This window comes from Lagenorhynchus albirostris, chromosome 2 (genome assembly GCF_949774975.1).
Source record: "Lagenorhynchus albirostris chromosome 2, mLagAlb1.1, whole genome shotgun sequence".
Taxonomy (NCBI): domain Eukaryota; kingdom Metazoa; phylum Chordata; class Mammalia; order Artiodactyla; family Delphinidae; genus Lagenorhynchus; species Lagenorhynchus albirostris.
In genome coordinates, this window is record NC_083096.1 from 87,087,135 (window position 1) to 87,114,820 (window position 27,686).

The 27,686-nt window shown below is 41.3% G+C and overlaps 1 protein-coding gene across 1 annotated transcript in view; it reads right to left on the reverse strand.

Moving 5' to 3' along the window:
- LRIG2 (leucine rich repeats and immunoglobulin like domains 2) overlaps positions 1 to 24,017 on the reverse strand; it is a 62,536-nt gene extending 38,519 nt beyond the window's left edge. The window contains exon 1 of the mRNA XM_060139314.1: positions 23,555 to 24,017. Within this exon, the coding sequence (XP_059995297.1) occupies positions 23,555 to 23,793 (239 nt within the window). The 5' untranslated portion in view covers positions 23,794 to 24,017. The remainder of the gene's footprint in view (positions 1 to 23,554) is intronic.
- Positions 24,018 to 27,686: the final 3,669 nt, after the last annotated feature.

A 27,686-nucleotide genomic window follows, 5' to 3' on the forward strand; every position in this document is an offset into this window, starting at 1 on the left:
GTACTGTTTTAATAGTTTATCATGGGAAAGTATTATTTAAAAATAAACTCACACATAAAATCTATCTTTAGCCCAGAATGTGACTAGGAAACAAGATTTTAATTGTTACTTTTCTAAGAGACTAGAATTGTTCTTACAGAATGTTTTCAGAATAATGCTCTAAACTGACCCAATCAGATTAATTATGACACTAGACAAAGGAAAAAATAATAATTAGATGTATTTTGCATTCCTAATCAGTAGTATACCTCAGAAAGATAGTGGAACACACATACTAGATTTAGTTTTTGGACTGATTTATGAAACGGTAAATTGCATTTTCGAACCCAGTGTCTGGCCTTCAAATATCAAGCCAATGAACAGCTGAATTTTTAGCAAGCAGTACAAAACCCCAGCATATTAATCCCATGCTTTTAATGTTTTTTCCATTTAGAATAAAAAATAATTCAGCAATAGCAGAACAAAGGCTGTTGCTTATACATGAAAATATACAGAAAGCTAAGATACTTTCCATCATCATTTTAGTGAGCATTTTCTGACTATGAACTGGGTTCACAGCTTCTTTTCAGACTATTTTATATTTGGATAGACTATATTTTATTATAATTATTAAGTTATTATATTTTGAGGAGTGAATAGATATTAAATTTAATATAAACTGTCTTATCACTTACGTTATTGGCAGAGAAGGAAGGTCTAATCAAAGCCAAGCATTAGTTGGGTTTCTCATTATTATCTCTTAACATCCATATAGTTTAACCTGGCACCAAGTCTAATATTTCCTCAAATAAGCATAATTATGCTCAGGGTTGGCTATGCTTTTCCTGCTGCAACCTGCCAAGATTTTGATTATATAACTAAGATGTCATAGTGGTTTTGAAATGGATATACAAAAAATAAAAATATATAACAGAAAGCCAAAGTTAAGAAGTGTTTAGCTACAAATTTATTTACACCACACTTCATTAATGTTGCACTGTTTATGGTTTAACCTTAAAACTACTCATCACTACTAGTTATTCTGACAGTTATTCCGGCATTTAAGTTTATTACAAACAACACAGTTACAGTCTCCTTTTTGGGAAAAGTTGGGGAAGGGCAAGAGAAGGAAAGGTAAAGAATACACACTTTAAAAAAAACAGGTTTACAGCATAGTAAAGAAAGCTTACATTAAATATTCTGTTCCTCTGGTTTTTGTCCCAAACATGAAATTAATAATTTGGATGGAATCTACTTACTTAAATTGCTTTTATTTTTTTTAATATTTATTTATTTATTTAGACTGCACCAGGTCTCAGTTGCAGCACACGGGATCTTTGTTGCAGCATGCGGGATCTAGCTCCCCAATCAGGGTTCGAACATGGGCCCCCTGCATTGGGAGTGCCAAGTCTTATCCACTGGGCCACCAGGGAAGTCCCTAAATTGCTTTTATTTTTTATTTGCATCAGCTGAACATCTTAACATTTTTGATGACTGGGGTAACACAGAATAAACAAGTTGAGTCATTTAATTTAGCATAGAAAAGAAAACATCATACAAATGCATTCAGATTTTTTTTAAAACATTTTTGCTAAGCTCCTTAATATGATTTGTTTTCTCTACTGCTTAAATGCTAGTTTTCCATTATGATTAAAGGGCCTTTAAAAAAGAAAGTATACCATATAAAAAAAAAAAAAAAAGAAAGTATACCGTATAAAATGTCATGGTCCTAAGATGAGGGAAATATATTTTCTAGCATCAGGAAGCCTAATGATTATCTTAATGTACAAGTAACTAAGTAATTCTTTGATTATCCATGTGCTTACTATATATGTTGTATATAAGGAAATGCAAAATATTTTTAATATAACAAAACATAATTAGGACAATAATCTCTATAAAAATAAAAGTGTCCTCCAAAGCATAAAGGACTTTTAAAGAATTAAGTAAAGCACAGATCTCCTCAATTAACATTCAGTAAGCAACAACTGTTTATGGTTCAGTAGTTCTTCACCACTGCTGCACATCAGCATTACCAGGGAAGATTCTAACACACTGATGCTGGGGTCTCATCCAGATCAAAGCAGAATCACTGGGGTGTGAGACCCAAGCACTGGTATTTTGCTAAGGCTCTCCAAGTGATAGTCTAACATGCAGCCAGTGCTGAGAACCCTTGCGCTTCTCCAGAAATCTAATACCCCAAAGCCTGATGGTCAGACATGCTCTGTTAAGATTCTTTCAATTCTTTTCCTTTTCTCGCCTTACAATGAAACTGTCCTCAAATATTTGACATCTACCATATGCCAGGCACTGCACTAAGTAGTATGGAACAAAACAGACATTTGGGGAGTTTATATAATCCCTCCTGGAGTTTACAGGATCACCTTAAACTAAAGTCTCACTGACACCAAAATGCCACTAAATTATATTTACTATCAGGATGAAATTCCTGTAAATCCCTATTTGTACCACAGGAGGGTGGGATAGAAGGGGTAGAAGAAGGAATGGGTGCTTTTATTTCTATTTAATTCTCTTCTGTATTGCTTGATTTCTTTTAATGAGAATATATGCTCTTTTATAATTTATGTGTATTCCCTAAAATAAGATTTTAAAAATGAAGTCTTAGGTAAACGCAGCAAGACATACTAGTACACTGTTAGATAGCTCCTTGGCTACATAGCTCACTGGGAAGGAGAGTCAGGATTTGGGTTTAGGTATGGGAGTCTATAGCAAGGTGAAATGACCCTAGGTTTCTTTACCACTTTCCAGAAGTAGCCTTGTTTGGCTCTCTTCATCTCTTAATTATTGTTCCCTTGCCCAGAAAGATCTTGTCAAAAAGGGCAAAGGTCAATGTTGTAAAACTCCTTAGGGATATACTGAGCACACTACTCTCCTCTTTCCAAGTGGTTCTAACATCTAAAATTGAGTGCCATTCAGGGCAAGGGAACCAGTGAAGACAAAGTTAACATTAAGAGAATCAAACAAATTGTACAAAGAAAAGCAATTAAAACAATATGATTTTTCCCCTAGCAAATTAGCAAAGAATAATTTAGATGATGATAATCAATGCTAGGGAAAGTATGATAAGACAGGCACTCTCAGTCTCAAAAGGAGTTTAAGTTGGTAAATTATGCTGGGCTCAATGTAAAATATCAAGATAATTCAGTGTAGACTTGTGTTAACAATGAGATCTAAGTGATCTTTACCAAATATGTATTAGATAAAATTTCTTAAGGCTCTCATTATAGGCTTTCTTCTTCAGCTATTTTCTGAACTAACAAAAATGCCTTGAAGATTACAATAAATTTCATGGGCTCACATCTTCTGTTTATCACTTTCCCAGGCAGACCAGGATAAAGAAGATGAAATATGTTAAAATCCTTAATGCAATGCAAGAAAGGCATATTGTATATGCTTTGAAATAATTGTTGGAAGTGAAACAGTTCGATATAACAGTAGTATGCAAGCCAAGGACAACAGATATTGAATTTTGGAAACACCATAGCAGTGTATTCCCCGTTCCCCTAAATGTGCTTTAGGGATTTACCAGTGGGTCTGTTTCTTTTAAAGAATAAAACTGGTGTTTCTGCTAGCGCCTAGAAAGATAGGGTACGTGAAAGACATCCAAATGCCTTTGAAGGATCCCAACTTTAGAAATAGGTGGCTGGTGTACAGGTTGGAATGAAGTTGTAGACTATTAAAAACCCCTCAAACTATGGCTGCAAGCTATAATGACACTTTGTGCAACTGATTATTCACTAATATTTAGTAAATATCTAATAGACGCTGCAAAGTCCTATAAAAACAAAGACAATCAGAATAAATGAAAGATTGTTCACACAGAAGTTTTTCTGAATTTTGGTACAATTAAACAAAACATCCTAGAGTGAGATGGGAGTTAGAATTAGTAGTAACTTAGTATGCCTATATTCAGAAATTTTTCTCTATTTTTTTTAAAAAGATGATCTTAAAATACAAATAATTAGCTAAGATAATATACTGATTCACTCAAAATGTTTACTATGGGGAATGAGGTACGCTGAAAAGAAATCATCTAATAAGATATTTTAAAAACTAGAGGGACTTCCCTGGTGGTACAGTGGTTAAGAATCCGCCTGTCAATGCAACGGACACGGGTTTGCTCCCTGGTCCAGGAAGTTCCCACATGCTGCAGAGCAACTAAGCCTGCGAGCCACAACTACTGAAGCCCATGCGCCTGTGCTCTGCAACAAGAGAAGCCACTGCAATAAGAAGCCCACGCACCATAACAAAGAGTAGCCCTTGCTTGCCACAACTAGAGAAAGCCCGCGCGCAGCAATGAAGACCCAATGCAGCCAAAAATAAAATTAAAAAAAAAACTAGAGAAGTAAAGGGGAAACGTTGCAGGGGCCAGGGGGGATAAATTAGGAGCTTGGGATTAACACACACACACTACCATATATAAAACAGATAACCAGCCAAGACCTACTGCACAGTACAGAGAACTCTACTCAGTATTCTGTAATAACCCATATGGGTAAAGAAACTGAAAAAGAATGAATATATATATACGTATAACTGAATCACTTTGCTGTACACCTAAAACTAATACAACATTGTAAATCAACTATACGCCAATAAAATTTTAAAAAAACAAAAAAAACTAGAGAAGCAATTGAGAAAGGACTGCTTTAATTTCTTTGAGAGCTTCTCCTAATCTCCCTCAAAAGATTTTCTTTAATTCAATTATTTGCTGCATTCATTCAACAAATACCTTTGAGTACCTACGCTGGTCACTGTTCATCTATAGCAATGAATGAACAGATAAAAATCCATGCCCCCGTGACATTTACATTCTATTGAAAAGACAAAGTAAAATATGTAGCGTGTCAGAAGATGATGCCTACTAAAGACAAAAATAAAGCCAAGAAGAGGGCTGCGGCTTTCTATGGAGAAGAGAGTTAACCTGTAAGTCCTGAGTTTCTTGTGGAGACTGGTGTGAACAAGAATAAAGGGCATAATGAGCCTGGGGCTGATGGTCTCACAGCAGATACTGGTTGGTGGTGAGGATGTGAGGGTCAGGGCAAGGAAGGCATGGGGAATCTTCCCAGGAATAAGCTCTTCTTTACTCTGGAGTGTAGAACTGGGATAGGATGATATTAGGCAGAGCAAGAAGCGTTTCCTCTTGATTCCTACCTAAAGAGGCCTAGAAGCCAAGAAAGGGAAGTCCTACTTTGGTTTGATGACAGAGTAAACCACGTTTCTAAACCCACAGCCAATCTCACTGTGCTCCGCCCCGCAGTCAATCTCACTTCCCCATAAAATGCAGTGGAAATATCATGGAACACAAAATGGAAGAAGGAGGTATAAAACAAGGGTAGATAGTAACAAATGGGGTAAATATGAGGGACCTTAATACAGGGGAAATCTAATCTGTACCTTTTTTAAAGGGACTCATTTTCAGTTCACCACCTTGTGGTTTGAAGCAATTAAAGTGAATTCTTCTCTTCACATCCCAGCTGGATTATCCAATTGAAAAGCATCAAGTTATGTCAAAGTTATGTTTCTGCCTCTCAGTTTTCTTCACAACCTGTATCCTCTACATGCAATAGAAGGTTGAAGAGTTCATTTTCAGAAAAACAAACATCCTCAAATCAACTCCCCTACCATATTACCTTTCTAAAACCTAAGAATATTTTCCAAAGAGTATCTCAGTGCTTACCAGTATCACTGAAAATGTAGAACGGAAGGATACTACAAATTATTTGCCCTTTTAGGAAAGAAATATGAAGTATAGGCAAAGCTCTGCGGTTTTTGCTTGACATCACGCAAGTCACTGGTAGTGAGCTCAGGACCTTTGAAGGAATCGAGGCTAACTCCACCTGTAACTAACAGTGAAAACATTTTACCAATGTCACTCACACAAAGCAACAGCTAAAGAGGTTAAAGCTCAAGTGATGTGCAAATCTGAAAGACTTCCTGGAGTTATTCAACATAAACTGCCCTCTTCCTATGCTGAAGAACTAATCTGTTCACAACTACTCCAAAGAACAATGTGGACAAATCTTAAACAGTAACTATTATGAGAACAGAGGAGACTAAGAAACTAGAAGTAACAACTAAATGCATATGACATCCAGACGTATTTCTCTTGTACCCTCTGAGGCACAAAATGACAGTAAGTATTGAGAGAATAATGTTCTGTCGCAAGCAAGAGAGACAGAGATGGCAGGTGGCTAAGTGTCATCTGCCATCTCTTTCCAATTAATCTAGTAGAGCAGTGGTTCCCAAATCCATGATGAAGTTTTCAGCAGTCAACAGTAAAACGAAAATAATAAGGTCAAGTTTTCCATAAAGCTAAATATAGTTAATCTACAGAATTTTCCTTAACTCTAAAATCATGTATTCCTGGGACTTCCCTGACGGTCCAGTGGTTAAGACTCCACAGTTCCACTGCAGGGGGCACGGGTTTGATCTCCGGTCGGGGAACTAAGATCCTGCATGCTGCGTGGCCGAAAAACTAAATAGATAAATAAAAATTAAAAAAAAAAAAATCATGTACTTCCTAATTTTTTGGTGCTATCATGAAATGACCATAACAGCAAATAATTGTTGGAGGAGAGGGGTTCTAATGTTCTTACTTGAAAAAACAAGAAGTTGACTAACATACCTGGTCTTTCAATCTTGTGTGTGTGTGTGTGTGTGTGTGTGTGTGTCTGTGTGTGTCTGTGCCTGTGTGTGTAAAATCAGAACAATGTGACACAGAGCTCTGCCATGGAGAATCCAGTCAAGTTTTAAACTACCAAATAAAATTTGAAAGAGTTTCTGACATATAGAAGCATAAAGACAGGGCTTCCCTGGTGGCGCAGTGGTTGAGAATCTGCCTGCCAATGAAGGGGACACGAGTTTGAGCCCTGGTCCGGGAAGATCCCACATGCCGCGGAGCACCTAAGCCCACGCACCACAACTACTGAGCCTGCACTCTAGAGCCTGCGAGCCACAACTACTGAGCCCACGTGCCACAACTACTGAAGCCCGCATGCCTACAGCCCATGCTCCGCAACAAGAGAAGCTACCGCAATGAGAAGCCCAGGCACCGCTACGAAGAGTAGCCCCTGCTCACCGCAGCTAGAGAAAAGCTCACACGCATCAGCTAAGACCCAACACAGCCAAAAATAAATAATAAATAAATTTATTTTTTAAAAAAAGAAGCAGCATAAAGACAGTATCTAGGGAATTCCCTGACAGTCCAGTGGTTAAGATTCGGTGCTCTCAACTGCGAGGCCCAGCTTCCATCCCTGGTCGGGGAACTAAGACCCCACAAGCCGAGTGGTGTGGCCCCCCCAAAAAAAAGACAGTATCCAGGAACTGGCACAACCACTATGGAGAACAGTACGGAGGTTCCTTATAAAACTAAAACTAGAACTACCATATGACCCAGCAATCCCACTACCGGGCATATATCCAGAGAAAACCATAGTTGGAAAAGATACATGCACCCCAATGTTCACTGCAGCACTATTTACAATAGCCAAGACACGGAAGCAACCTAGATGTCCACTGACAGAGGAATGGATACAGAAGATGTAGTAAATATATACAATAGAATATTACTCAGCCATAAAAAAGAATGAAATAATGACATTTGCAGCAACATGGATGGACCTAGAGATTACCATACGAAGTGAAGCAAGTCAGAGAGAGAAAGGCAAATATCATATGATATCACTTATATGTGGAATCTAAAAAAAAAAAAAGATACAAATGAACTTATTTACGAAACAGAAAGACTCACACACTTCGAAAACAAATGTATGGTTATCAAAGGGGAAACATGGAGGGGAGGGATAAATTAGGAGTTTGGGATTAACAAATACACACTACTATACATAAAATAGATGATCACCAAGGACCTACTGTATAGCATAGGGAACTCGTACTCAATATTCTGTAATAACCTACATGGGAAAAGAATCTGAAAAAGAATGGATATATGTATATATATAAATGAATCACTTTGCTGTACACCTGAAACTAACACAATATTGTAAACCAATGATAAACTCTTTTTTAAAAAGACAGTATCTAAGTAAGGTTCTGCCTAGGAAAAAATTCACTTCTATCTTTACTCACACACACAATGCTCCTGACACCAGATATTTTGGGGGTTTTTCCCCCACACCAACCAATTCTCCAACACCAGCTGGATATCCTGCAATTCAACTCTGACACTAACTGGAGTTACTGCAGACCCCACAAATTAAGGGCTCAGTCCCACAAGACTGCCCCCTACACCAATCACAAACAGTAGATCCCTATGTTACCCACAAATTCTGTCCGAGTTGGCTACAAATTGGAGGTTCCCCCTCCTTGGAATCAAGCACCTGCTAGAACAGCTCACAGAACTCAGGAAAACATTTACTTACATTTACTGGACAAACGATATGATAAAGGACACAGATGAACAGCCAGAGGAAGAGATACACAGGGCGAGATCCAGAAGGGTCTGGTGCAGGAGCTTCTGTCTCCACGGAGTTGGGATGCACGACCCTCACAGCATACCTCCTGGTAGGTGTGTTCACCAACTCACAAGCTCTCTGAACTCCATACTTTGAAAATTTTTATGGAGGCTTCATCACATGGGCATGATCAATTACTACCTCAATCTCTAGCCCCTCTCCTCTTCTTTAAGATGGGGGGCGTGGGGCTGAAAGTTCCCAGTTTCTAATCACCGCTTGGTCTTTCTGGTGACCCACCCCAATCCTGAAGCTATCCAGGAGCCCACCAAGAGTCACCCCATCAGGTCAAAAGACACCCCTATCACCCAGAAAATTCCAAGAGATGTAGGAGCTGTGTATCAGGAATCAGGGTCAAAGACCAAATATTAGAACAAAAGGCACTCCAAATACTTATCACTTTGGAAGTTACAAGGGTTTCAGGAGCTGTGTGCCAGGAGCCAGGGGCAGAGACCAATATATATATACTCAAAAGATACTGGCATGTTGTAGAATCCCAGTCAGTCATTAATAACTGGACCAGTCCATCATCATATGGTATGAAAAATAATTTTCAGGTAAGGCCACTCGGGTTTGCAGGCTTCCAGTTAATCTTGTCAGGTTCCAAATGCAGGTGTGGTCTAGGCAAACATACGGTTTCACTCTTTCAGTCATCTGGTGTAACTGCATTAAGAGATATAATCGACTACTCTGAGCCCTTTTGAGGTGTTATTATTGGATTTCCCTCACTACACAACCCATTTACTTGTTTCTTTATCTTCAGCTACTATTGCTCCTTCTCTCTCTGTATACCCAAACTCTTTCAGCTTCGGAAGGAACATCAGGTTCAGCCACTGTGCTGGTCTAGATAGCAAAGAGCAACACTAGTTTAGCAAGCTCCCCCACTTCAGTCCACAGTTCATTTAGGGTAAGGTAACACAGTTACAGAACTACCTGGGCTCTTTTTACCACCAGGCAATATAGTGGCATTCACTGTTTACCTCAATTTTGCAAGATGGGGTGAAGGCACAACCCACCCCATCAGCTACTTAGGAATCTTGAACCCAAATTTAAAATTAGTTAGCTTCTTGCTTAGGAATCATCTATGTTTCCAGCACTTATATTTGCAGGCCTGGTCCTATGACCACTGCATCAAGCAGGGGGAAGAAAGTTAATAGGGGAAAGAAAGAAAAAAGTATACTTGTTACACCAGAATACTTCTCCCTTAGTAAGAATTGCATAGTCATTCCACACCCTCTTCCCCAGACCCACCAGAAAGAGGACTCCATACAGTAGGGCCACTCCTTTAGCCCCACCCCATGTTGAGTATGAGTACACTTTCATGGTATATAAGCCAGCCCTTCATGTCTTTCTCTCTCCCATTTTAGATAACCAATGTTTTAATTGCCCATTCTAGTTCTCCATCAAACTAGTACCCTGAGGAGGCTCTCTCTATGCCCACTCTTGGACATTATGGGCTATAAAGTGTATTCCTTGGTCTGAAGAGATGATGGTCAGCCATCCAAACTGGTACAATTATCTTCTGTTCCGGTTGTTTCAAAGCACTCTTGTACATTTCCATCTACCACCAAGTAAGTAAAGCCTGGTCCAGAGTCAGTGTCTATTCCTATCAGGACTCATTTGTAGCCCCCCAGGTCTACCAACATCAGTCTCACTTACTAGCTATATTCAAGGCCTTTCCCCCAGAGGAATCTGACACTTAGCCATCTGCCATCTCTGTCTCTTTTGCTTGCAGACAGAACATTACTCTGTCAATACTTACTGTCATTTTGTGCCTCAGACGATACAAGAGAAATACGTCTGGATTTAGCCCATTTCTGCATTGCTGCAATGCCCCCATATCCACTCATTTCATGGACGCACATGGCCATCTCAAGTGAGCACACAGGGGTATCTGCCTGGTGATTCTAATCACCTTCTGAACTTAGAAGGGGCTTCTCCTGGTGGACATCGACAAAGTCCTACTTTAATGCACCCTTCAAATTCCCACAGTAATTCCCATAAGGCTATGCCCCATAAGGGCATCCCTTTAACAGGCCATGTTTCCACTGCTCTTCTGCCTGACCATATGGTCTGGCCATAGGCCGTTGTCCATGAGTCAGTAAAAACTCAAACACAGGGGTTTTTACCACTGTTCAATTCTTGCATTACTCTAGGAAAACAGCATGCAATTCAACCCAGTGAGCTAATGTCTTTACCTTCTTCTATCAGTGGTGGCCTTCAAAATAGGATGCTGTCCCTTCACCTTGCAACTGTCATTCACAAACCAAGCAGCTCTTTTTTGGTCAGTTATGAGCTGTTTATAGGACACTTCCAAGTGACAACATAATCCAGCAGCTCCTCACACAGTTCCAGAGTCAGTCCTAAGGGAAAAGAGGCTCCCTATTCTTTAGTATATCCTCCTCGCATGCCCCAGACAGTATGATCCTGTGTAAACCATTGCCATTTTATTATGAAACTCTTCTGGGCACTGTCCTCCCCACTGGAGTGTTTATCAGACATTATGCAAGACATCAAGATTCTTTTCAAAATTACTTTATGACTTTTAGTCATACGGGCAGTTTCAATTAATGTCCAAAGGAAGCCAATAACTACCCTTCAACTGGAAATTCTCCAGTCCAAAGTCCTAGAAGCTGTTGCTGGGAGGCACTCAGGTACACACAGGGTTATCACACAGAGAATTTTCCCATACCAACACTCCAGCTTCTATTCTATGCTAGGTGGGCTTGGGCCACCTTACTGGTTCCCATTTAGCATGTCCAATTAGTAATATTGCTTGAAGTGTAGATTTACATGCCTTCTGTTTTACAACACTAGGTAGAGAAAACATTCCCCAACCAGATACAATGTCCATCTTCATTATACAATCAGGTAAAAGTCTGATCAAATATACCATTCTCCTACAAACTTTCACCTTACATTCTTAACTAGAGCCTCCATTAGGGCTTATATGAACAAATTTTGGTTGTAGAATACTAGGTAGGGGAGGCAGTCCCCATACAGACATAACACCCATTCCTATAAAACACTCAGGTAAAGAAGATACAACTTGGGCTTCCCTGGTGGCGCAGTGGTTGAGAGTCTGCCTGCCGATGCAGGGTATACGGGTTCGTGCCCCGGTCCGGGAAGATCCCACATGCTGCGGAGCAGCTAGGCCCGTGAGCCATGGCCGCTGGGCCTGCGCGTCCGGAGACTGTGCTCCGCAACGGGAGAGGCCACAACAGTGAGAGGCCCACATAGTGCAAAAAAATAGAAGATACAACTTAAAGCCTGTTTAAACATTCCAACTTTCATAATCCTATCAACCCTTATATTTTTATGTTCTCAGCTGTATCAGGTTTCACCAGTGGGTTTTGGTACCACAGTGCAAGATGATCTCCTATCAGGAAATCCTGGGAACTTCTCCACCTTCTGACCATTTTATCCACTCTACTGCAAAAGGTTTTGGGGTCCTCCCTTCGTGGGCTGAGCCAAGGGACCCTAGCCCTTTTGTCAATTTTTTTTCTATTTTTTGGCTGTGCCGCAAGGCATGTGGGATCCTAGTTCCCCGACCAGGGATCAAACCCACACCCCCTGCAGTGGAAACACGGCATCCCAACCACTGGACGGCCAGGAAAGTGTCCCTTTTTGTTAATTTTTATCTCATTTAATCTGCCTAACCAATGACCCAAGCGTTTGCTGGTCAAGTTTCTCACTGCAATCTCAGTATTTGGATTTTTAGATTTCTTCAAACTAAACAGAGCAGACTTCTTTGGAGACCTTTAATGTTGGGGGATCAGAAGGAGGTCTTTCCAGCCTGCCCAACCTTGGGTAGTGCAGTAATAAAAGCTTTGTTTTAACCCCACTAATGTCTGTTTTATTCATCCCATTTCTTAAAACCATCTAAAGCCTTCCATTCTGCTGGGTTGAATTCCATGATGCTTCCCTATTTCCTTTGTTTTGCTCCTAACAATATTTGCTTTATTCACCTTATTTCTTAGTAACTGTTTAAAAATGTCCACCTTGCTAAGATCAGTTCCCTGACTCCTTTGCCTTTCCTCATTCTCTTGTTAACTAACCTAATGTTTTTATTAGCATCTTTATAAGATCCAGAGGGGAAGCTGAGGCAGCCAATACATAAGGCTTCCCCAACTGTCCCCTGGTTTTGCAGCAGTAAGGTTATATGGGGTGCCCATGTAAGAGTTTCCCCTTAATCACAGCATTTACCATGGACTGGGTAACAGGCACATTCAGCAAGTGAATATCCCAATTATCATAAAGATAATCCCACATGGCTTATACACAAAACATATCATCTGCTTCCACTTGGCATTTATTGGAGGCGGCAGACAGTTCTCTTTCTCAGGGATAAACAGACCTTACAGTGGCTTCTGCCCAATCCATTAGGCTGGCTGTTCCCTCAGGAATAAACTACTTTGTGTCTGGATCACATATGGCCATCAGTGATTATTCCATAGTGACCTGCGGATCCTCCATCAACCCAAACATGCTTTTCCCCACTGCAGCATCTAAAACCAGATACTGCTCCTAAATTAATGACTCTCACAATCCATTTTTATTTTTTTATTTTTTTAAAGTCTTTATTGAATTTGTTACGATATCGCTTCTGGTTTATGTTTTTGGGGGTTTTTTTTGTGGCTGCGAGGCATGTGGGATCTTAGCTCCCTGACCAGGGACTGAACCCGCATCCCCTGCATTGGACGGCGAGGTCTTAAGCACTGGACTGTCAGGGAAGTCCCTCACAGTCCATTTTAATAAAGGTTCTTCAGGAAGCTGATGTTACTGATCCACAAAATGAAACAACTCCTTCACACTGTACTCCCTGATTTCAGTAGTTTCTTGGTTTTGCCCTCCCCGCACACTGGCTACATTCTTGGTGGCCAGAGGTCTTAGAGGTACTTTCTGTTGTCCTTGCTTAATTTTTCCCTTGGTGGGCAGCTTTGAGGCTAGTTACCAAAGCTCAGACTTAGTGAAATCTGAGCTTGGTCCAGCATCAAGGTCTGACCCAGCACTCTCTTTTAATTTCACTTTTACATATTACTTATTATTACATTATTTCAATTTTAGCTATTATAATTTGGTTACCACAATAACCAAGGGATTAAACAGTTCATCTTTTTCTTACTAGTTTCCCTTTCCTTATGCATCCAGTGAACCAAGAGGCTAGGAATTGGATCCATCTCTAAATTCCATTGGTAACTTTTACCTTTAGTAACTTGAGAGCAGCACAGCTGCCGCTCCATACCATGGGTGACCATGTGGTCACCCAGGAATCAAAGGTTCTGGATCCCCTGCCTTTTTATCCCCTCTCTTCCCAAACCACATTTCCATTAGCCAGATCCACTCTAGCAAATCTCACTCCTGTGATACCAAACATCTAGGAAAAATTCTGTGTTAAAAGAAGAAAAAAAAAATTCAATGACACGTGTTATAACCTGGTAAGAAAGACTTTATTCAAGGTGGTGCAAGTTATCTGTAAGGGTATAGGGACCACTATGATGAAATTTTGCAGTGGGGGGAAAGAAACTGGGCTCAACTCCAAATACCGCACGGGCAAGTGTGAATTTATAGCCATGGAGCAGGGTGGACAAAATCAGTGGATGGAAAACTGGAAACAAGGGTAAGCGGGGGTTCTGGCTAAATAGACCTAAGTGGATTCCTGCTGAAGACAAGCCATGGTGATCAGACATCACCTGGAGGATGGTGGAACATGAGAAACCAGATCAGATATCAAGGGTGATCAGGTATCAAGGGTTTCTTGCTAAACTGACTCAGCAGGATTCTTGCTAAAACTGCATTTTACAAGTAAGTATACAGATGAGCCTGGACGAAGGTGGTTCAGGAGTCAAAATTTAGTCAAAGAATCTTTGTCAGGCCCCTTTCTTGTTCAAGGAAAGAAGAGACATTCTTCTTTCCGCTGAACAATATGTCTATTTTCTCATTCAGTAGCCTTTTGCTCATTAAGGACCAGGTGAACCTTCTGTAGGGACTTGGTATTATATTTGCTCAATGGTACCAGCAGTCAGGTATTTAATGAGGGGAGTTTCTATGAAAATAAAAGCCAAAATTAATAGTTAGAGATCCAGTTTCTCAGTCCAGAGGGTAGCCAGTTGGGATTCTTAGATTTGAACTTGAAGCATCTTTAAAGGGTAGAATGAGGATGGCAGTGGCCACCTGAAGAAGTTTCCTGGTTTGCAGTTTGAATGTCTCTGGTGATGGATGGCATTAAATGTTCTGATGAATTCTGTAAGTGGTCCACACAGCAGGAGGCACAAAGGTTGCCCATATACAATGTGTTGTGCTCTTTTTTTTTTAAGTTTATATCAAGTCATCCAGCTTCAGCTTGCAGGATTTCAGGAAAAGGGCAATTTTAGTTCTCAGCGATGCCACATCAGGAGAGTGGGGGAAAAAAAACTGGAAACATTAGTTTGGAGAGTTAGAGTCAGATACTGGAGGAAACCAGAATTGAGAATGTGGTAAGGACTGGCCAGTGTGCAAGATAGAAGCCACAAGGGTGCACTACAGTTTTACACTGAAAGAAAAAAAACTTCCCTCTATAGTTAACCTTTTATTTCTTGTTTACAGAATTCTGGTCTCATTAGATTTGTCCTGATTACTCATGTAAGTGCAGCAAGAATAGTGATTGACCATATAGGCAGGCTCTTTTTGAGTTCGTTTTGCTCAAACTTTTCATAAGGAATCTCAGATTAGGCTTTTAAAAGCCTCTCGAGGCTAGGAAGCCAGCTCAGGAACTAGCCACCAGACTTCATCTCCCATTCCTAAAGATTCAGGTGAATATCTCTCTTCTTGGTGTCCCCAGGATATCGTAAGGTTCCTGGACCTGCCAGGAAGTGACTTTCCTTACTCACCTATGAGGCTGAGAACCCTGTAAGCCAGACAGCAGGCCAGTTTTTCCAAGAGCACCGGTTCCATGAAGGCAACCTTAGTCCCTTAAACCAGATTCTATGCACAGTTCACTCTTAAATATAACATTTCAGTCAAAGCCATGATAATATAACCTATATTTCCAATTGTATCCTCTTACAAGAGCACATTCTTATTGAACTTAAACTACCACATTGTCATGAAAATAAGAATACTGGCTAAAAGTTTCTGAATTCTGGAGGAATCAGGTAGGGAGAAAAAGTAATTGTCTCATCTTTGTTCACAAAGGTATTATCTACCAGATTACTGTTGTAAGCTATAGATAACATAAGAGAAAAGAAAAAGGTTATTTATTTGTTTGTTTTTTATCTATTTATTTATTTTTGGCTGCGCTGGCTCTCCACTGATGCATGGGGGCTTTCTCCAGTTGCAGCTAGCGGGGGCTACTCTTCGTTGTGGTGCGCGGGCTTCTCATTGTGGTGGTTTCTCTTGTTGCGGAGCACGGGCTGTAGGCGCACGGGCTTCAGTAGTTGTGGCGCACGGACTTAGCTGCTCCGCGGCATGTGGGATCTTCCCGGACCAGGGCTCAAACCCGTGTCCCCTGCATTGGCAGGCGGATTCTTAACCACTGCGCCACCAGGGAAGTCCGAAAAAGGTTATTTAAATCTGAAGAGCAAAACATTAAAGAACCAGTAATGTTTCAAACAAAGAGTGATAAAAAAAATTATAACCATCCTCATCAGTTTATTCAGTCCAATGTAATTAATTCTTGTTCTACTTGATCTTGGGTTAACAGTTTCATAAATCCATCAGCTTCTTCATTACTTCTGGAAATTCTCTCAATCTCGTGGCATGGCCTTACTGATGGCATCATGGAGCATTCTTGCCTGTGGCTGACTGTTTATGCTTTCAGAGAAGAATGAGAGTAAAACAACTTGTCCGTGAATGAAAAAAGACTTAAAATGGCCATGGTTAAAGTTCTGATGAGAGTTCATTTCATAAGAAAAATTAGTTATTTCTGTGGCATACAATATTTTATCATAATAACCAAACAACAAGGCTATTTCAAATCTCTATGAACTTCACACTTTTCTGGAATACCTATTATTAGTAACATATATCCGTACGTGTATAACCTAAGAATATTTGTCCTCATTTATTTGACTACGCTTCTCATGTAATTTAAAATACCAAATAAACCTAATTAGTTTAACATATCCTTTTACAACGTGAGAGACATATCCTTTGAGATTTTCCAGGGGCCTCTGGAAAGTCTCGAAGGTAGTTCGAGACTCCATTCTAAATGGAGTCAAAAAGACTCCATTTAGAATTTGATTTTGAGAAGTTGTCAAAAATACTGAAAAGTTTAAACACTTGACTAAATAAGATCACAGGTCACTGTGAAACAATACTTAGTTATCCATTTAAACAAAGTGACAAAAGATTTCAAAGGCAAATACAGAAAGTCACAGTTGTTTAAAAAAAAAAAAACTTAGCTCTTCTAATATTGAGAAAACTCAATGTTTTAGAGTAATCAAAGACCTGATAAAGACAACATGAAACACAGGAAATTATTTTGATAAGACACAAAATCTTTGTTTCCTAGGCAGACTACTTAAAAGGTAAACCTTTTTACAGTTTCTTAATAAGAACAGACCAACAATCCAATAAAACTTTAGGATTCTAGTTTTGCATCAATACACTTTTGTGTTTGTTTTTTGGCCGCACTGCGCAGCTTGCAGGAACTTAGCTCCCCAACCAGGGATTGAACCCACCAGGAATTGAACCCAGGCCGAGGCAGTGAAAGCACCGAGTCCTAACCACTGGACCAGCAGGGAATTCCAGTACACTTTTGATATTAAAGTTCACTTTTTTTTTTGTAACTTACAAATAAATCCATTCAATCTCAGCAACTTAACCAAACACAAAATTCCTGTTCTGCAAATCTTCTACAACCATTTTTCTAATATCTATTCAGTTTTTGTACTGTATTTTTCCTCTTTCTCATTCTGGAACTCATTCTACCTTAGAATAAAAATCTTTTTTTCCCTTAACTAAACACATCCTTCATACCTTGCATACAAAGTTATTTCTCTTCATTCTTACAGTTTCTAGTAGTTTCATTTACATATATTGATTATGATTTTTAACTATTAATAAACTTTTTTTTAACAGAGAAAACTAGGAAGTAGGCAATTGTGGTCTGTCATGTATCAGTTTTCTGTAGTAAACTAGTATATTTCTGAATATACAATTTTGCAATTTCTAGAGGCATACGATTCCTCTTAGTACAATTTTTGTGTAGCAAAAGAATGTTTACTAATAGATCCAAATATCTTGTTTCTTTGTAACATGTAAAAACAAGATGCCAAAAGTATATAAACTTAAATTTAGGTTCAATAATGAATGTTTCAGTAGTTTATCTTACTTACAAATGACTTTGATTTTTATTTTAGGCAGACACAACACCAAACAAAGCCAGCCATCATCTGAAGTTATTTCCCTATTAACTATTTTTTATAACACATGCATGTTAGGCAAACATCACAAAAGCAAAAACCTAAAAAGTTACATACATGGTATTTCCCCCTTTTTTATTTTACTGCTGTGCTTGACATACAGGAAGCAATTCATTTTTTTTGTACATTTTGTTCTTAGTTTAGATTTAATGTCTGCACCATATTTAATGCTGACAACTCTGAAGACATGCCTGTTCTTATTTTACCAACAATTTTCAAGTTAGCTTTATTTACGAAAAATTATCCCAGATCATGTAAACTTAAAACACTGAGCTTCTCTGTTTCTGAGAGTTTCAGGAATACTTAATTTATGTAACTGCTCATTTATCTCTAAGCTAATTTGAACAGGATTGGATTTTATAAATTAATTTGGTAATACCATCTAGAAGTAGAAAAACAGCACACCTCTACAACATATATACAGCCATACATATACAGACAGATGCTAATAGAGATCTTAAGTTTTCACTGGAAAATTTTAGTCATGAGTTAGTAAAACATAGTAATACAAACTCACTGGTTTATATAAAATAATAATCTCTTGTCTTTTCTCTACTCTATGTTTTTATGTGAATTGTGTTTATGGCAAATGGGACAAGTATGGGTTACCTGTTTACCAATTTTGTACAGACCACCTTCCGTTGCCCTGATATGTAATCTTATGGAGGCTATGAACCAAATCTTAGGTGTTGACCAAGGAGATACCTAGAGGCATCTAGAGGCAGGTCTCCAAAGCCCATCCAACTGCTGAAAACATACAGTCTATTTCCAATTAGCCTTTTTCCTTTTCAGCTTCAGGTAGTTGTTTTGGGGGGTCCCTAAGTTTCTTAACAGCCTCTAGTAGAGGGCAGGGGGTCCAAAGATCAAGTGACTATAAAGACTGAGGTGGAGGGCTTCCCTGGTGGCACAGTGGTTGAGAGTCCGCCTGCTGATGCAGGGGACACGAGTTCGTGCCCTGGTCCAGGAAGATCCCACATGCCGCGGAGCGGCTGGGCCCGTGAGCCACGGCCGCTGAGCCTGCGCGTCCGGAGCCTGTGCTCCACAACAGAAGAGGCCACAGCAGTGAGAGGCCCGCGTACCGCAAAAAAAAAAAAAAGACTGAGGTGTAAAAAGGTCTGGCAGGGGATAGAGGATGAAGAGGCTTTGAGAAGGACATATCATAGTATTCAAGGGAATTGGAGGAAATACTGAAGGTGGTGAGAGGGCAAAGGAGGAGCAGAAGCAATGAGAAAGGAGACGTCTTAGCTGAGCCAGTGTAGAGAGATCACAAGTTTCCGAAAGAAGCCAGTGAAGTTCCACATTATCCTCAACAAAAGCATGCCAACAAGAATGGAGGGAGACAGAGAATATACTCAGCAGGGGTTCAAGAAGGGGGTTTGAGCCATCTAATAAGTTCTCATGGGAAAAGCAGGACCCAAGAGAGGGACAAAGAGGCCTCACAGAGAGCCAAGAAGAAAGACTTCCAGCATAAGGAGTCAGGGAATAATAAAACAGAGCCAGAAAGAAGAGACTTCCAGCCCAAAGAGTCAGGGAATAAATAATCCCCACTCAGGAAAAAAAGAGCCAGGAAGGAGAGATTTCCAACCCAGTAAGTACCTTTCAGACAAGAAAACCTAGGACTCTAACTGAGCTTTCTTACAAACAGAGAAACCTGGGACTCTAACCCAGCCTGGGTTTATCTGGGACTCTATCCCAACTTCTGGAGTATACAGTTGACCTTTGAACAACACTAAGGTTAGGAGCACCGACCCTCTGCAAAGTTAAAAATCCACATATAACTTGTAATTGCCTTCCATACGTGCAGTTCCTTTGTATCCAAGGTTCTGCATCCATGGATTCAACCAACCATGAACTGTGTAGTACTGGAGTATTTACTATTGAAAAATATCTGCATGTAAGTGGACCTACACAGTTCAAACCTATGTTGTTCAAGGTCAACTGTACTCAGACTCTTAACAATCAAAATCTGTCCTTACCAGCTTCCACGGACGTTAGTCCGGAGCAATGATTCAGGAGTCGGACTCAACAATGGATCCCCGATCAATCAGTCAGGAGTGAAGATAAAGGCTTCAAAGGTACGCACTTAGGGTCCTGGGTGAGAGGTCCGGGGGTCCAATGATGAATCTGATCCTATCCCGAGTTGTGGCACCATAACTGTTAAAAGGAAAAAAAATACTCAATGATACTTGTTAAAGCATGGTAAGGAAGACTTTGGGGGATGGGGCTTTCTCGATACATAAAGGAACCACTACAATGAAACTTTAAAGTGGGGGAAAGAGATTGGGCTTAACTCTGAATACTCCATGAATAAGAGAAAACTTATAGCTAAGGAGCAGTGTGGTGTCGGTGAATGGAAAATTACTATGAGAAAACATCTGGTAAGGGGGTTTTTAACTAAACAGACCCAAAAGGATTCTTGCTGAAGACAGGCCAGGGTACTCAGATATCACCTGGGCGATGGTGTAGGAGGAGGAATCTGATCAGACATTGAGGGTGGGGGACTCCTACTAAACTAACTTAGCAGGGATACTGCTAAAACTGCATTTTACAAGGGTGTGCACAGATGGCCCAGGATAAGGTTCAGAAGCCTGACTAAAGTTTGCTCAAGCAAAAAATTTTTGTCACTGGTTTCTTCCTTTACTCACACACACAGTACTTCTGACACTAGATGTGTGCTTTTTCCCCACACCAACCAATTCTCCAACACCAGCTAGATGTCCTGCAATTCAATTCAATTCTGACACTAACTGGAGTTAGTGCAGACCTCACTGGTTAAGCTCTCAGTCCCATAAGATGGCCTCCCACTTCAGAAACCAATCACAAGTCGTAGCTCCCCATGTTACCCACAACTTCTGTCCAACTTGGCTGCAAACTGGAGGTTGCCACGACCCCCCTCCTTGGACTCAAGCACTGTTAGAATACCTCACAGAACTCAGGAAAATTATGTTTACTGGTTAACTGTATAACAAAAGACATGATAAAGGACACAGATGAACAGCCAGAGGAAGAGATACACAGGGCGAGATCCAGAAGGGTCTGGTGCAGGAGCTTCTGTCTCCATGGAGCTGGGATGCACCACCCTTACAGCATACCTCCTGGTAGGTGTGTTCACCAACTCAGAAGCTCTCTGAACTCCATACTTTGAAAATTTTTATGGAGGCTTCACCACATAGGCATGATCAATTACTATCTCAATCTCTAGCCCCTCTCCTCTTCTGTAGGATCTGGGGGGTGGGGCTGAAAGTTCCAAGCTGCTAAGCACAGCTTGGTCTTTCTGTTGACCCACCCCAATCCTGAAGCTATCCAGAAGCCCACCAAGAGTCACCTCGTTAGGTCAAAAGATACTCCTATCACCCAGAAGATTCCAAGAGATGTACGAGCTCTGTGCCAGGAATTAGGGTCAAAGACCAAACAGAAAAAGGAAAGGTGCTCCTAGTTCTCCTATCACTTTGGAAATTATTGATACAAGGGTTTCAGGGGCTCTGTGCCAGTAACTGGGGGCAGATACATAGTTTAAAACCCAGGGTTAAGGAATTTTGTCTACCATCTTTTTGATGATTGCTGCAAGTCTGAGCATTTGAGTTTGAATCACTAATACATTTAAAGCATTGCATATGTTTTAAAAATTCAAAATTACATAAAGAAAACCACATGTACCTGTTTTATAGCTGAAGGCAACTGATGAAAAATATTACATTTCTCAGCTTAAAACAGCACAACCTCATCTTTTAATATTCTAAGAGTTCTTCTGCTAATGTAAGACTTCCATCCAATTACGTTTCTACAAGAGAATTGCTCTCCACGGCATTTCACTTCAACTGAAAATGTCAATTTCATTATAGGACATTTAAAATTTTTGAATGTCATTTGGCTTTAGGCAATTTGTCTTGATTAAAACATATCAAACCTAGACACAAAATAAATATATCTTACATAAATGTAGATACAAAATAAATGTATCTTAAAACTATTTCTAATTATTGTTTATCTACCAATGGAGGATCTTAAAAAGTAGGCCACATTTATTTCAATTACAGCTAAATGAAGTTGTGTTGTTTTTAAACCTGCACCAGATTTAGTCTGTCATAATCAGGTTCAGTTTGTCATAATCAGGTAGTTGTTCCAAGAATTTCTTAGAAAAAGGTAGTTACTGCATTACTAAGATGTTATGCTAGGTTTAATTCAGACTATACTGCAACTGATATGAACTGCTAAATGTTATTTGCATCAACAGAACCAGAATTAGCTACAGGTGTCACTATCATAAAACAACAGGAAACACCTTATTACACTGCAAATCTATGCTACTACATTTGGTTATTTAAGTTACCTTAATTTTCTCAAGGAATTTATGAGGTAGCTTCCTTTCCTAACTAACATAAGCTATTTGCAAATGTATACACACTTTAACCTCTGCAGAGACAGACCTTCTATTTGTATTCCATTTCCAATGGAAATCCAAACATCCCCTCATATTTTAATCACACCTCGAGCTTTTTTTTTTTTTTTTGTGACAGGTCTTGTTTTAGAGATGACTCTGTTAGAAGTCTGTCAATAAATACATTGCTCAGGGCTTCCCTGGTGGCGCAGTGGTTGAGAGTCCGCCTGCCAATGCAGGGGACACGGGTTCGTGCCCCGGTCTGGGAAGATCCCACGTGCCGCAGAGCGGCTAGGCCCGTGAGCCATGGACGCTAAGCCTGCGTGTCCGGAGCCTGTGCTCCGTAATGGGAGAGGCCACAACAGTGAGAGGCCCGAGTACCGCAAAAAAAAAAAAAAAAAATACATTGCTCAGTTAGCGGCAGAGAAATAACCGTATGTTAGTGGTTAACAAGCCCCATAATTGCAGCATTTAATACCTACTGTTGCTCCTAATGCCACCAGGCTGACTCAGACTAATGAGCTCTCCAGGTGCCACTAACACAGGCCTGTCAAGGTGATCACTCTGCAGTGGAGTCTCCGGAAGAATTCATCCAACCATTGTACTTGCTTCTCATACATAAACAAAGAGGACTGATTTTTAAGGTCTTTGCCACAAGGAAATGCATTGAAAACAAAACACTTAATTTTGTAACAGATACGCCTTCCCTTCTTTACAAGGTGAATCCTAAATTATATGCTAAAAATGCTATTTATAAAGATATTTGTTCAAGGTGGTACTGGATGTAGTTAACACATGAAGTTTTAACCCAGTTGTCGAAAATACAGCACAAAATTAGCAAAAACCTGAACTACAGCCAAAAAACAGTTCATAAGTCTTTATGATCGTGGTTATAAAATCACGTGCTTGGGGACCATTCAAGCTGATGCACAAGATGATGCAGCCCAAAATGAGCGAGGAGCCCCAACCATTCAAGAGCCAATGCCGGAGCCCAGGACCAGTGAGCCCTTAACAGTATCGCCGCCCGAACTCCTCCTAGCCCAGAAATCAGAGACTCCCTGCTCCCAAGAATTTTAACCCTGGTCTTCGTACAAGTCTCCAGAACCTGAACACCAGGTTTTCAGGCTCCAACCACCACCACCCCCCAACAAAAAAAAGCTCACAACATCGCAATGGCATTCTCCTTCAGAACTTAGGCTCCTGGCCACGCCCTCCGACCAGGCCCGTCTCCCTCCTGTCCCTCGAGGAAGGGGAGCACCCCCCTTTCCTTTGGTCCCCCGCCCGGCAACTCTACTCACAGGCTGACGGCGTCGGGGGGCAGTGAGCTCGACAGCGCCCTCCAACTGGGCGCTGGCAGTTTCCGGCGACTGCAATCCAACAGAGGGATGCGGCAGGAGCAGGGCGCGGGGCAGAGGCCTGCCCGGGCGGCCGGCAGCAGGAGGAGGACTACCTGGGCGAGGAAGAGCAGCCGGGAAAGCAGTCCGGACCCACACTCCAGCAGCGGCTCCTCCCGGACGCCTTGGGGCGCCGGCGCCATTTTCCCCCACCCCCCGACCTGGACGCAGCCCAGAGGAGCCGCCAACCAGAAAAAGTAGCTCGACGGAGACGTGTGGCGGCTGTTCGACCACCTGGAGAAACTGCTGTCGCCTGTACCCTCTAAAGGCAGGCGAGGGGCGGATACAGGTCAGCAGCGGGGGCGGTGGCCGAGGACACAGGTCTGAGGACCTACGGACAACGCTCCTCCGCCCCGCCCCACGACGCAACGTCTTCACGCACAGGAGCCAACCAATCGGTGCCACAGGACGAGGTCGCGTCGGGGGCGGGACTCCACGAGGGGCGGGGCTGGAGACAGGGAGCTCCTTAAGGAGGACTTTAAGGTGCGCTTCTCTTTGGGGAGCCCCCTGGAGCTCCGCCGCCGTTCCTCCGCTGGAGCGTGCAGTGGCTCCTTAGGAGGGAGTGAGGGCTGAAGCGGTGAAGTCCTAAGTCCTGATTTGAGATGTATCTACTATAGGAATAGAAAAGTATCGTTTATCTTCTCCCGGCACCAAGAAAGGGGAATGGCAGAAGGGGTGCCTTCCAAGTCGCAAACACTAAGGGGGCGCGGGAGTTTTCATGTAGCCCACGGCCTCCAGAGCCGAGCTGGGTCCTCCTCTGCCCCTCCTGGTCTGCGGCTTCTGCAATCCTGCAAGTGGAAGGAAACTCCCACTCTCCTAACAGGAAGCAGGTTACCACTATCAGTTGATGGGCTCTTAAGCTCCTCAAGGCAGATGCCCTGTTTTTGCTCTGTGTACCTCCAGCTTCTGTTGTCTTGGAATTCAATAAATGTTGATTGGGCTGCACTTGCAAGGCATGTCTTTAAGGAAAATACTCTTCTTTCCTCTGTTTTGGAGAATGCTGTCCTATATTTACACTCACTCTCAAAAAAGCAAGCAGGGCATGTAGAACTGTCAACAAAGTAAAGGCTGGATGTAAGGAATTTTTTTATTCTGAAGCAGAGGCTGTGGAAAACCTACCAGGAACAGTGAAGTCTGGCCACCTTGTTAGCGCAAGTTCGTGTGCCTGATGCACAGTGAGGCCAAACAAACCAAAACGTTGGAGTCTGGAGCAGAGAAAGGTTTATTGCAGGGCCACTGAAGGAGACCGGTGGCTCAGGCCCCAAAACTCCCTGAGCTCCCCAAAGGGTTTTGGTAAAGCATTTTTAAAGGCCAGATGAGGGAGGCGAGTCGCAGGGTATGTGGTCAGCTCATGAACAATTCTCTGATTGGCTGATGGTGAGGTAACAGGGCAGTGTCACAGGGGTTAACATTATCAGTCCTTAGGCTCCAGGAGGCCTGGGGCTATGTGTTCATGGTCATCAAGTAGTTAATATCATCCGTTTGGTGGGGGTTTTTAACACCTGTAAAACAACTCAGGAAATGTGCATCAAATACTGTTATCTATGTAATTCAGAGAAGAACTAAAGCAGAGGATGTGGGGGAAGGCCTGACCTGGGAAGGCGATGTAAGGTCCTACTCAGTTACAACCTTAGACTCACTCAGCCGTGCATTATACCCAAATTATGGATAAGAGTTTAAAAATAACAGTGATAGTTCACTTACATTTAGTGCTTTTATGCTCTTCAAGGAGTGTTTGCATCTGTTACATTGTTTGATCCCTCTACTACTGTGAAATTGGCAAGACAGTTAATCCTGCTGAGGAAACAAGCCCAGACAGGTTAAATTAACCTAGCCAGAAACAGAGGTAGGCTGGCATTACTATGGGTTTTCTGACCCTTGTAAATTAAAAACCTGAGCAGGTTAAAAGGAAATGATAATGCCTAGAACATAGGGTTGTCCTAGAAAGTAACTGAAATCAGTCTTTCCATGGCAGGTTTGGAGTCACAATTATGCTTTTTAAAACCTTTTTCTGTTTCTTAATATTGAAATATTTCTTGGACTCAAGGACAATGCTCCAATCCAAACTGAACTTTTAAAACCAAGACAGCAGGGGACTTCCCTGGTGGTGCAGTGGTTAAGAATCCGCCTGCCAATGCAGGGGACACGGGTTCGAGCCCTGGTCCAGAAGGATCCCACATGCCACAGAGCAATTAAACCCCTGCACCACAACTACTGTCTGCGCTCTAGAGCTGCGTGCCACAACTACTGAAGCCCACATGCCTAGAGCCCGTGATCCACAACAAGAGAAGCCAAGGCAATGAGAAGCCCGCACACGGCAATGGAGAGTAGCCCCAACTCACCCTGCAACTAGAGAAAGCCCCTGCGCAACGACGAAGAACCAGCACAGCCAAAAATAAATGAATAAATAAATTTAAAAAAACAAAAAACCAAGACAGCAGAGTGAAACTTACTCTTAGCCTCACTTCCCCGGCTGTTGAAAATGCTTAACAACCTCCACTAAGAAACTGGGCATAGGCAAGAGACCCACAAAAAAAAAGGGGAGAGGCATGTTAGTACCACTCTGCATTATAGTTTCACAGCTTCCCTATGGGCTCTTTAGAAATTCATGCTCTCTATCCTGTGTCTTCCCCAATAAGTGGTACAGGTCACACCAACTAGGAGTCCCTCCCAGCACTTAATTCCTTCTGCACATTATTTTTTTACCATATTTGACAGCACTTATATGTACCTTATATATATATCTTTGTACTCCCATATGGACTAGCACAGTAACTGCCACATAATAAACATTCAATAAATGTTTGTTAAATAACTGGATGATGAGATTATTTTACACTCTACTTAATAAAGTTATCTAAAAATTTTTCTTTTAAAACTTTCTTGGGGGCTTCCCTGGTGGCACAGTGGTTGAGAGTCTGCCTGCCGATGCAGGGGACACGGGTTCGTGCCCCGGTCCGGGAAGATCCCACATGCCGCGGAGCGGCTGCACCCGTGAGCCATGGCCGCTGAGCCTGCGAGTCCGGAGCCAGTGCTCCGCGACAGGAGAGGCCACAACAGTGAGAGGCCCGTGTACCGCAAAAAAAAAAAAAAAAAAAAAAAAAAAAACCTTTCTTGGTATGAAAAATATACGTAGCAATAAAGAGAATCACAGTGTAAGCCCCCATGTAGCCAACTAGATTTACCAAATACATGTTTTTAATAAAGAGTTTAGGGACTTCCCTGGTGGCACAGTGGTTAAGAATCTGCTTGTCAATGCAGGGGACACGGGTTCGAGCCCTGGTCTGGGAAGATCCTACATGCCACAGAGCAATTAAACCCGTGTGCCACAACTACTGAGCCTGTGCTCTAGAGCCTGTGCTCCGCAACAAGAGAAGACACCGCAATGAGAAGCCCACGCACAGCAACGAAGAGGAGCCCCGGCTCTCCGCAACTAGAGAAAGCCCACGTGCAGCAATGAAGACTGAACGCAGCCAAAAATAAATTAAATTAAATAAATAAATAAATAAATAAATAAATAGTTTAGTGATCTGTTTCTCCATGAAAATGGAATAAAGAGTTTTTGTATCCATTGCCCTAGAATTATCTAATTAATCCTTGGGTGCCAAAGTACCTGGGGAGAGTTTTTAGAGTTCAGTGTGACCTATAAGCAGAGATAACTCAGCTCCAGACTCCTAAAGAAAACTGCTCACTTTGGATCCCTTGTTCCAGACCTTTGTATAAATACCAGACCTTTGTATGAACACTACCCCCTTAAAATTCAGCTGTCCTATCTCCCATTATCTATTGCCCGTTATCTCTCCCATTGTCTCTATTTCAGTACAGAGACATATGTACTGAAATAGTTGTATGGATTTTCTTCTTCGATGCACACATATATACACTAGTACAGTATATGTTATACAACATAGGTCACATATACCATATAAGATATGTAAATATCTACTATATGAGATATACATGTGTGTAAAACATAATATTCTAGACATATTCATTATGAAAACTCTTTGCCAACTTGGAATATATGAACTTCCTT